Source organism: Astatotilapia calliptera, chromosome 14, assembly GCF_964374335.1.
Source record: "Astatotilapia calliptera chromosome 14, fAstCal68.1, whole genome shotgun sequence".
NCBI lineage: Eukaryota > Metazoa > Chordata > Actinopteri > Cichliformes > Cichlidae > Astatotilapia > Astatotilapia calliptera.
In genome coordinates, this window is record NC_137435.1 from 18712803 (window position 1) to 18724435 (window position 11633).

General features: G+C 37.8%; 1 protein-coding gene across 2 annotated transcripts; it reads left to right on the forward strand.

The window, feature by feature from the left end:
* The first annotated feature begins 738 nt into the window (after positions 1–738).
* Positions 739–11065, forward strand: pde9ac (phosphodiesterase 9ac). Of its 2 annotated transcripts, XM_026192186.2 has the most exons (18): positions 739–1138; positions 2260–2330; positions 3608–3685; positions 3941–3984; positions 4121–4175; positions 5014–5084; positions 5629–5716; positions 5822–5903; positions 6011–6085; positions 6170–6256; positions 6415–6519; positions 6676–6758; positions 7049–7205; positions 7359–7472; positions 7744–7848; positions 7968–8096; positions 8425–8520; positions 10595–11065. In XM_026192186.2, exons 1-18 carry the CDS (start codon positions 1070–1072, stop codon positions 10643–10645), a joined length of 1560 nt encoding a protein of 519 aa, XP_026047971.1. In that variant the 5' UTR covers positions 739–1069; the 3' UTR covers positions 10646–11065. The 2 variants fall into 2 exon arrangements, with proteins under 2 accessions (XP_026047971.1, XP_080144648.1); XM_080288522.1 differs by lacking the exon at positions 3608–3685.
* The last annotated feature ends 568 nt before the right edge of the window (positions 11066–11633 follow it).

Here is an 11633-nt window from a genome sequence, read left to right on the forward strand (position 1 = left end):
TTGCTAAGAAAAATAAATGTGCCTTGAAATCTTCCCAAGTGCCCTTCTGAACTCATCTGACCAAACCCTCTGCAGGACCTGCCATTAAAAATAAAGAAGATGAGCCGACTGAGAGGAGGAACACACACGCTCACACAGCACAAACAAGCTCACTGGCCGACTCAAAGAACAAGGTCATTTGAAAATACACCCCTCCTTTGTTGGACATTTAGTCCCCTTGATAAGATATACTTTTCTAGGATTTTCCACGTAACCCTGAGTCCCTAATCAGAGTGTTGTTTGAGCCCTGTGTGCCTTTTGGCCCAATAACAACCGCTGTTGTTATTGCAACTGTAATGTAATTTTTCAGACAGGAGTGGCATAAATAAATTATCTTCAGTATCTGATGATGCTTTTGTGTTTGTGTTTTCCTATAATTTTCAGGGGATTGGACGTTGTAGATAAGAGGTTCAGGTAAAAGCCCCTAAAAGCTCCACGCCACTTAAGTTCCATGGCAACCAATACAAGTACCAGTTATCTTCATATTACTCCATACCCCTCCAGCTCCCTGACATGTACCCTTCCTCACCAGCTTCGTCGCTCCCAGCCTCTCTCTCCTCCTCGTAGCTTTCCCTTTTGCATGTGCATCGATTGTGTCTGAGCATGTGCGCGTGCATCTGCATGTGAGTCAGCTGCATCCTCAGCACCTGGGTCATTACTTCCAGCCTCCGCACGGGAAGCTTCACTAACGCTGTGAGTTCAAAAGATGTGATGACGCTTTTAGTTATTGCAACTGTTTTAATGTTAAATGTTTCTGTTTTATTGGAAGATAATTTAAGAAACTATTTGACTGTGTGTTCATTTTTGTTTTATACACAATTTTATGTTTTTCATAGTGATATTTTGCATCAGTACTGTTCTGTTGTGACCATTTTTTTTTGTTTGTTTTGTTTTTTTTGCTGTAAAACTTGTTTTTTGGTAACTATCATGCTTTTATAAGCTCTGCAGAAATACCCTGGTGGTTCCCAGGTTTGTCAGGACTCCAACACAGAATATCTGTGGGTGTGTAAGAGAGGAGAGGGAGGCCAATATGGGTTCCAGCTCTTCCTCCTATGCCCCCAAAACTATTTACCTGGATGTGGATGGAAAGGTGCAGAAGGTGAGTCTAATTTTAAATATTTGCATTATCAATATTACGGATCCATTTTTCATTGGTTTAACTCAAAACCTTTACCCCGTTTCAGTGACTCAGTTTTTTATTATTCTATCGATTTTAGGATAATAATTAGAATTTCATAATAGGTTTAATTGTTAAAACAGCAATCGATAACTATTGCAGTTAAATGATTCCATTTATAATTCACCTCCTAGGCTTTCCTACAAGCAAATTCCCAGTGGATACACTTCAGCTGAGGAGGAGCTAAAATTAGAGAGTGGTGCTCATCAGTTTGCTTCACAGGTGTTAATGACAGACCCAAACACCTGTTTGTGAAGCTCTCACAAACCTTCGTTAATGTTTGATGTTGTACACAGAACACAATATAGATTTACATCTATCTATCTATTCAATTACATTAACATTTCAATAAGCAGGAATTGAGTTAATAATGGAGGGCGATGTAGAAACAGGAAAAAAAGCACAGATTTTCTTCAGATTCTTAATCATAACAACAGCAGCTGCCATGGCTAATGCTTTCAGTACACACACTGAGATTTGCTGATCTGGTGATGTAGAGTTCTTCTGGCAATGACATGTCTATTCAAAAGCCCCAAACACACAGCCTGAGGCTGTTGTTTGTCTGCTACATCTGCTCACTTGAGATTACATGGATAGATGCACACACTTTTGACCACAAAGTCTCTAAGCAGATTTTATAAACTTGGTGCTTGTATTTTACGCTTAAGTTTCATGAACTTAGCAAATTTATTTCTGCAATTTGAGATCAATAAAACCAAACTTTATCCACCTTTTTAATGAACAAATTATTTTTTTTTATTGTTCCCTGGTGTTTTTGACTTATTTAACTATTAAAAATAATTGACTCTTACCTTATGTTCCCAGGTGATGACACAGACACTCTAAAGCCTCAAGCTTCAACTGTTTGTGTGAATGTGTACCTGATACAAAAATGGCAGCACTTTTTTTAATGTTTGCTTTTGAGAAGACTCATTTTACATGACTGTAACTGACAACTAATTTATTTGATCTATACCTGAATATGAGAATAAGATGTGTATCTGAAAAAATAAACCAAAGCAGGAGCTGTGTTTACATCACAGGTGGTGTTCAGCCAGCATTGCAGCCCATGTGACATCAAGGAACTTCTGTGTTCATCATCTAACATTCCCAGGTTTGTTGTTTAGTCTTACTAAAGTTACAGAGGTTGAATTCAAAAACAGCTTTATTGCTGAGCTCTCTCAGAACACACTGAAAGTTGCTAAGCAGGAAATAATCCACATTTAATTCAACACAGGGAAAACACACACACACAGGGATACTCAGACAAAATATACACACAGAGGACAACTAGGGAAAAGGCCACAGGCGGGAACACAGCTGACACTAATCAGAGACTAATGAGACCAGAACACAATACAAAGGAGGCAGGAGACTATCAAAATAAAACAGGAAATAACACACACTGAGACCTAGACTGAGATACATGAACTTAACACAGGGACTGGCCCACTGAAAAGTTACCATGAAAGGATAAGGAAACCAGTTAGGAGACAGAGAGACCAGACAGACACTGAAACATAAAAAGCGAAACAAAGGATAATAAAACACGGAGACTAAACAGACTACAGCAGGAGACACTGATGACAAGACGGAGACGAGACCGGCAACAGACTGGACTTGAAAGGGAACTTAATGTAACAAAACAAGAACCACGAACTAGAAATAACAAACTGAGATGCACCAGAGAAAACAAAACTCAAGACTAATGAAGAACTAGAATATTAAAATCTCTTAAATAAACAAGACCAAAATAAATGTAAAAACTGGGTCAAAGACCCAGGAACATGCCTGTCAAATTATGTCACAATTGTGCTTTTTAACAGCAAATAACAGAAATATTAATACAATTAGTATGTGTGTCTTACAAAAGGTTCAAGGTTAAACTTATTTCCACAACTGACACACAAAAATAAATAAATAAATAAATAAATAAATAAAGCTTAATTTTTAAAAGATTTTATACATATACAGTGCTTAACAAGCTTACAAGAGCTTCACCCAATGTAAGAAGTGACCATTATCAAATTCATTTTTATATTTCTGTAATGCTTAAGCCATCAATATATACCAGACTCTTTAATCTAAATTATATTCATAATGCAAAATTTGATTATTGTTATCCATGAATTTTCAAATGTATTGTTTACAAAAAAGCAGAAAAAAACAGTCTAGAGTGATGGATCAAATTTGGATATAAAAACATGGAATAGGCTTGTTACTTGCCTAATAGATTACATCATTTTGAGATTTAAACATGGTTTTGGCAAATTTTAAAATTGTGTTTCCTTGTTTTATAGCAGGAGGATAATAAACAATTAAGTATGTAAATTATAAAAAGTTAAGGGCAGATGTTTTAACTCTCTCTTTCTTTTCCTCATCTTGCGACAGGAACACTGCCATTATGATGGTGGATCAAGAGGGTGCCTTGGTCTCCATCGATCCAACCATGCCTACCAACTCTCCAAAGTATTGTTAAAGTATTGTTAGGCATTGGGATCAAAGCATTGTTAGACATTGGGATATAATTACTTTCGGGAAAGTAGCAGAGTAATCACGATCATTATCATCATCAGATCTAACTAGCTGCAAAGAAGCTTTCAATAATAACCAGATAACAGTTGCTTCTCAAATTTGCATGAAGCAGTGTTTCTAAAATTGAAAAAGACTTTAAAACCTTGAGGAAAAGAAATAATAATAATTGTACATCTGATTTCCTCACAGCTCTTTGTACAAAGTTGTTCCACTGTCTACTCCTCAGCTCGGAGGTAAAGTGTTTCAACAGCTCGGTGTAATGTACATTGAAACATCACATGTTTTTCAAAGTAATCACTGTAACAGAAAGTAATCAATACCCAAATCTGACAACATAATTGCTTATTGAGACTATACTGATGTTTGCAGAGAAGGAGGACATGTTTCAGAACGTGCTGTCCCAAGTCGCTGAGCAGTTCAGCAGGTAATGTCTTCATCTTTTATTCTTTCACACGTACCTAACCAGTGTTGGTCAAGTTACTTGAAAAAAGTAATTACTAATAATTAATGATTACTGACGGAGTCAAACTCAAAGTAATGTCAGTACTTCCAAGCTTTAAACGCTGCATGGTTGTACTCTCTCCCGCACTCCATATTATCCATTTCTGATCTACACACGTCTGTTGCAGCCACGGACGTCGCACACTTGTACGTCATTGTCATGACACACTTACAAACAATCATGGTTTAGTAACGCAGTGTGCTTACGGGAAAGTAACAGTAATCTAATTACTTTTTTGAAATAGAAATCCCTTTCTTTACTCATTACTTGAAAAAACTAATCAGATTACTGCCAATACCTAACACACATATCTGACACCGTGGTATTTCACTGACAAATGCTCAGGCCTTAGAGGCAAGTTCAGTCAGTTAGTAAAAAGAAAAATACAGTTTAGTCAGGACCAATATAGTCAAAACAATATTGTCAGTTCCAGTAATTATGCACACAAATCAGCAGCAAGATCCATGGTGCATAACAAAGCAGGCATCGGTGACAGCAGATATCACACTGATAGTCAGAAATTGCATGAGGAGGAAGAAATAGGGTGGAGGCTGGTTGCAAAGCAGATTGTAGATATGCAAACTGTAGGCACACTAAAGCAGCTTAAACAATGTGCTCTATATACTGATTTGCCGACAGGATGCATATATAGGCTGCGTCGTCAGCTGATGTTGGCTTGTTTTCTTTATTTTTTCGTTCGATTGCACCACTTGACATTCTCCATAAAATTCTCATATTGTCATTTGCCTTTCCCTCACAGAGCCTTTCGCATCAATGAGTTAAAGACTGAGGTCACCAACAGGATAGCCATGTTGGAAAAGAGGGTAGAGTGTGAGTGGTCTATTTAATACAACTAGTAATACGTTAATGTTATAGTATCGCTGTATGTATGCTTTTGGCTATGAAATTAAAACGATAAAATGCTTTTATAAGGTGTTGTAAGTACTTAAAGGTAAAATTGCTAGTCAACATGAAGACATTATATCATGTATGATTCAAGTTGTTATGATGTAATTATTATTGTTCTGAAATAAATGTCATATAATGCTTTCAATAGGTGTTTGTGCTTTAGCAGATCATTTTAGCATGTTCCTAGGTGGTTGCTAGGCAACCTGATAAAATCAAAATATCCGACATAGATAAGAACCTTAAGGAGCCTAAGATGTACTCGTGTGCCAAGTTTGGTTGCTCAACTCCTGATCATGTAGGTACTTGACAGTCAAAGGAACAAGTAGACAATCAAGCAAAGATTTTGTGTGTTAAAGGAAGATACAGCTGAGAGGATCTGAAAGGAAACATCATTTGGATTGACTATAACCTGCAATATTCCAGAGGGAACACATTCCTTAAGAAAATATTACTCTTCTTGTTTCAGTGGAGGGCTTGAAAGTAGTGGAGATTGAGAAGTGTAAAAATGAACTGAAGAAGCTTCGAGACGAAATGACTTCAAGAGGTGGTGGCAGGTGAAGTCTGATATAAAGCCTCTACAATTTCAAAAGTTATATCAAAAGTTAGTTAGTAAAAGAAAAAAGGGAATATGTCTCAAATTGTTTTCCTTCTTATCTCAGGGTAAATTGTCCATGTAAGTACAACTTCTCTGATGATGGGAAGAAGGTCACTCCAAGACGAGATGTCCCCAGTTACCCAAAGGTGTCTAATCTATGATAAATGTTTTCTTTGCTGTTGGACAAAGCACCCTTCTTAAGATATAATAGGTCTTTGATGATCTGATGGCTTTACTTGCTTGGCCGTTGCAGTACACGCTCTCTCAGGAGACTATTGAGGCGCTGAAGAAGCCAACGTTCGATGTATGGCACTGGGAACACAACGAGGTTTGTCAGTTTCCTTCAACCATTTTCACTGTGTCATCCAAATGACTGATGTTTGACTTCTTTTCTCTTTTCTTATTGCTGTAGATGCTGAGCTGTTTGGAGTACATGTACCATGACTTGGGACTGGTGAAGGAATTTAACATGAACCCCATCACCCTGAAACGCTGGCTGGTAATAAAGGACAGCAGGGGTATACTGGGTTATACTAAATAATGCAGAGAGTTCAGACACAGATTGAAAAAGAATTTTTAAAGGGCACAACCTATAAAATGCTTTTAATTCAAGACTCTGCAGTGAGCCCAATGAATGAATAATTTTCTGCCTTTCAGCTGGCAGTTCAGGAGAACTACCGTAACAACCCTTTCCACAACTTTCGTCACTGCTTCTGTGTTAGTCAGATGATGTATGGCATGATTCATCTCTGCAATCTGCAGGTATGGTGTGGATGTGTATACGCGCTCATGCATTTCAAGTGTATAATTTATCTGACTTTTCCAGCATTTATGCCATTTTTGCAAAATAAAGATCCTTTTTATGATAATGATCATTTACATTTTGTAACAAGCTCTTTCATTTACACTGCTGACCAGGAGAAGTTGACGCTCACAGATATGGGCATTTTAATGACAGCTGCAGTGTGTCACGACCTGGACCACCCGGGCTACAACAACACGTAAGATTCGCTATTCTCTCTGTAGGGGGTGTTGATTGATAGAGCTGCACATACCTGTTGACCCCCGGTATATTTTGACATCATCTGCACAACACTTGTTGATGGACTGTGAAACTAGTTCTGCATGGAGAGAACTCGGTTATGTAAACATGGCAATTCATTTTTATCGTATTTGTTTTGGGCTGTGGATTTCAGGCAGGCGAGAATATCTCTTATCAGAGAAACTTCATGAGAATATCCTATCCATCCATCTTGAGTCCATCCATTCAACAATGTCTTCCATCTATCAGGTACCAAATCAATGCACGCACAGAGCTGGCAGTACGCTACAACGACATCTCTCCGCTGGAGAACCATCACTGTGCCGTGGCTTTCCAGATCCTCTCTCTTCCCGAGTGCAATATCTTTGCGAATGTAGATCCCGAAGCATTCAAACAGATCCGAAAGGTTAGACGGGCATTCAAAACTATTACTAGTACAAATATATATTTATGACAAGCATGCCATTTCATTTCAATTCCTACAAACTTGCCACGTATTTTCATGTTTCATGTATAAGCAGATGTCAAGTTTACTTTGACTTTGCTCTTATGCTTCCAGGCAATTATCGCCCTCATTCTGGCCACCGATATGGCTAGACACGGAGAGATACTAGAGGCTTTTAAGCAAAAAGTGGACAACTTTGACTTCACCAATGAAGAGCATGTGACATGCGTACGTAGCCTGTGCATCATGGAGGTCATGTTGCAACTCTGCTTGACATAGGCTGTTTCTTTTACTGTGCTCAACAGATGTGACCTCAGAACAAACAGACTCATCGATTGTGCTGTACTTTGCAGAAGTGAAACTGGTTGTGTTAGTGTAATTGGGAAATTGGTTACAGAAATACAGTGAATGCTGAAAGACAAAAGTTAGCATTTTACTTTTATTCTCAGTTTGTGTGTGTTGTGCATGTGTTTCTACAAGTGTATGTTTGTTTTTTCAGCTGAAGATGCTTTTGATCAAGTGCTGTGATATTTCCAATGAGGTGAGGCCAACTGAGGTTGCTGAACCGTGGGTGGACTGTCTACTTGAGGAGTACTTTATGCAGGTGACGCCAACCAAAGCACTGATGTTCATCAGTAAATCTGTGATCTAATAATGCCAAATTAAAGCAAAGACTGAATACACTGAACTTAATAACAATACTTTGACAAATTTGTTTTCCAGAGTGACAGGGAGAAATCTGAGGGTCTCCCCGTCGCTCCCTTCATGGACAGGGATAAAGTTACCAAACCCACAGCTCAAATTGGATTCATCAAGTTTGTCCTTATTCCAATGTTTGAGACTGTCATGAAGGTATAACTCTGTCTTTCCAACTATGTGCAGATGTACAGTACTGTGCAAAAGTATGATGAGGTTTCATTCAACCGTAGATCAATCAGTTGAGGAACCAGACATATCTCTTAGGTCTTGGCATTCAGATACTATTCATCTTCTGAAGTTTGTTAGGCCTGTCACTTCTTTTGTCCTCCACTTGTCCAGTTTCTATTGCTCAAGATCACTTACAAAAATCGCAAGAAAATTTGGCACCTAGGAAGCAAATTATAAAGAAATAACAGCTGGCTATTTTGCATAGTACTGTAAACAGATTATGTTAAATTTATACTGTGGTATTTTCCACTAGCTTTTCCCTCAGATTGAAGAACTAATGGTTCAGCCTTTGAGAGACTCTCGTGACCACTATGAGGAACTGAAGCAGATTGATGATGCTATGACAGAGGTAAAACCTATTCTATCCCTACTCTTATCTATCTAGCTCTTTCTCTGACCTGACATTAATGTAGCTAGCTAATGTGGCTATTTTGTGTGTTTATCACGATAGTGAATGGAATCAACAGTTTATAACAGTGGGGACAATGAAAGTTGTGGTTTGGGAAAGTAATCTAATTTTCTTTCTAGTTTAAAGTTAGATAGGTAATTAAATGTTCTTCTTTTCAGTAAATTTATTACAGCTAGCATACAGACACAGCTAGCTTGCCTCTGTTAGCTCGTTGCACCTGCCTACCTGAAAGCTCACCTTATACTTTAGAAAACCTTATATGGTTTATTATTTTTGAAACCATACAAAACAATGCCATACTACATACTCAGTGGCCACTTTATTAGGTATACTCTGCTAGTACCAGGTTGAGCCTCCTTTGCCTGTAGAACTGCCTTACATTCAACAAGGTACTGGAAACAATTCTTATAACATCTTATGACATTTCTTTTTTTCATGTGCATATTCATGACACACTTCTCAGATACTCAGGCTGGTCTGACACCAACAACAGTGACACATTCAAATTCACATAAATCACCGTTGTTACTTATTGTGATGGTTGGTTTAAACTTCAGAATGTAATTTTCACTGCATCTACATGCCTAAATGTATTGTGTTACAGCCCTCTGATTGGCAGATTAGATATTTGTGGTAATGAGCAGTTGAACAGGTGTACCCACCAAAGTAGCCAGTGTGTGTATTTCTTCATTTCAGCCCTCACAGGCAAGTCAAATCAAATAATTTTTGTCTATATTGTCTATTGTCTGCAGCAGTATTTAGCCTTTGCATTAGTATCTACATGTAGACTGTTGAGGAAATCAACAGAGAAGTTGCTGAGTCTTGTATTGATATCATTTTTTTATAAGCAAAACTTCATATTGTGAGTGCAGCGTGATGCAGCGTGCAAGACTGGGAACAATACCAGTTGAGCATGTACTTGTCAAGCAATTAAAATTAACTAATGTTGCCATAACAAATTAGAGCTGGGGAAATTGGTAGGAATATCAAAATATGAGATATTCCTCTCGCACGAAAAAAATGAAAACTGGTAAACAAATTCATGTTGACGTCCACAGTGCCATTTAAGCTTTCCATGGGAATTACCAATCACTGCCAGTTATCAGTTATGCAATGTGTTTCACACGGCTGTTGCCTCAGTTACACACACACGCGCACACACACACACACAAATGCCTGCAGTAAGCCTACATTCATACACACACTAAAGAACTAAATGCTAACATAAAGGTGTGTCTTTTGTTCAATGAGGCACAGAAGAAAAAAACTGAAAATATGTCATTAGGCAGGAAGAAGAAGTAAGCTCTGCAGTGAGTGAGTACAGTGGTGTGTGTGTGAGTAACCGAGTCCTTGATTGTGCTTTAGTTCAGTGTTAGTTTCATGAGTGCTCTCTGTCTCTGCCTCTCTCCACAACTTGTCTGTAAACTGAACTCGATCTGTAAAAGGTGACCTTTAGAAATGTGCAACATTTTCATCACTTTGGATTCAGCAAGCACTTGATGTGTGAAAAAGTGTGAAGCTCTTGGCTGAACAGTATTAGAACAGAATACAATTTATTTTTAAACTGAGCAGGAAGAAAAACATTTTAAATTAATAAAATAGTCCATTTAAATTTAAGGCTTGCATATAAATATATTTTTCCATGGCTCAGATGATGAAACTAAACTGTTGAAATTGTTGCTCATCTATTTGTTTCTTTCACAGTGACAACAAAGAACAGTTTCTGTTCATGAGCTGAAACTTTAAACTTCTTTTTCTTCATCTCACATTGAGCTTTTTCACAGAAAAAGAACAAAGACTCTGAGTAAGTTTTGACTTTCCACAAAGGGAAGTCAATTTCTCACTCAAAGCTCTAAGACAACTTCTATCCGACTGACTTTTTCTGTGGTGGGTGATTGCTATCCAGAATGAGTTACTAACGAGTTCTTGTTAAAATCTAGTTTTTAGTTTCCATTTTGGCCCTTTAGGTCCATCTGCCTCTCTCTACCTAATTACAGCCATTATTTCATTCCAGGGATCATCTTTTATGATCACATTCAGGACAGACTTAAAAAAGTGTGAGTGAGGCTCCAGTGAAGACATCCAGCACTATGTTCCGAAGATGACAGATCTGCTTCGTTACACTGCTTCGTTACACTCTGGACTAAAATTAGGCATCAAGGTGACATATCTTGAACTTTGACTTCTGCACTGGAGGTTAAAGAGCGGGACCTGCTAATGTTTTTGTATATTTATGGACTTTATGTTGCTGGCCCTAGTCATTTTCATAGTGTCGATCATTTTGAACGTACAATTTCTCCAAAGGCAAGCTTAAAGCATTATTTTAAGATTCATTTTGAAGTAGTTTACCAATAATTTTTTTTTAACCAAAATAAAAATGTTTTCTTTTTTCCCTAAATTCTGGAGTAGGAAAAATAAAAAACACCAAAGTGAAATTTTCTGTGTTTTCCTAACAATTTTAATCAAATAAATTCATATAGGGGTATGAAGTGTCCAGTGTTTTTCCTAATTGTTTACATATATAGCACCAAATCACAACAACAACAACAACAACAGCAATGCGCTTTTGCATTGTAAGTTAAAAGTCCTTCAATGATACAGAGAAAATCCCAACAATCAGATGACCTCCTAGGAGCAAATATTTTATGATAGTGGGAAGGAAAAACTCAAACTCCCTTTTAACAGGAAGAAACCTGATCCAGGAAGAATCAGGGTCAGGGAGGGGCGGCCATCTGCTTTAATAAGTGTGGGAAGGAAGACAAGATAAGACACACTGTGGAAGAGACCAAGAGATTAATGATAACTAATGATTAATTACAGAGTAAATGTATAAACACAAAGTGAGTGAAAAAGAAACAGTGCATCATGGGAAACCTCCAGCAACCTAACTTCTGCGGTGTAACTAAGAGAGGATTCAGGGTCACCTGATCCAGCTCTAACATATGTTTTATCAAAACAGACATTTTCAGACTGATCTTGAAAGTAGTTAACGTGGTGCTTTGGGTGTCTGCTTCTCAAATCCAAACTGGAAGCTGGTTCCACAGAAGACAGGC

Excerpts from the sequence above, each read along its gene's own strand:
- pde9ac (XM_026192186.2), top strand. The coding sequence starts at position 1,070 with ATGGGTTCCAGCTCTTCCTCCTATGCCCCCAAAACTATTTACCTGGAT. Across the intron at positions 5,717-5,821 it reads ACTTCAAGAGGTGGTGGCAG|GGTAAATTGTCCATGTAAGT; the intron begins GTGAAGTCTGAT and ends TTCTTATCTCAG. Across the intron at positions 6,086-6,169 it reads GGCACTGGGAACACAACGAG|ATGCTGAGCTGTTTGGAGTA; the intron begins GTTTGTCAGTTT and ends TTATTGCTGTAG.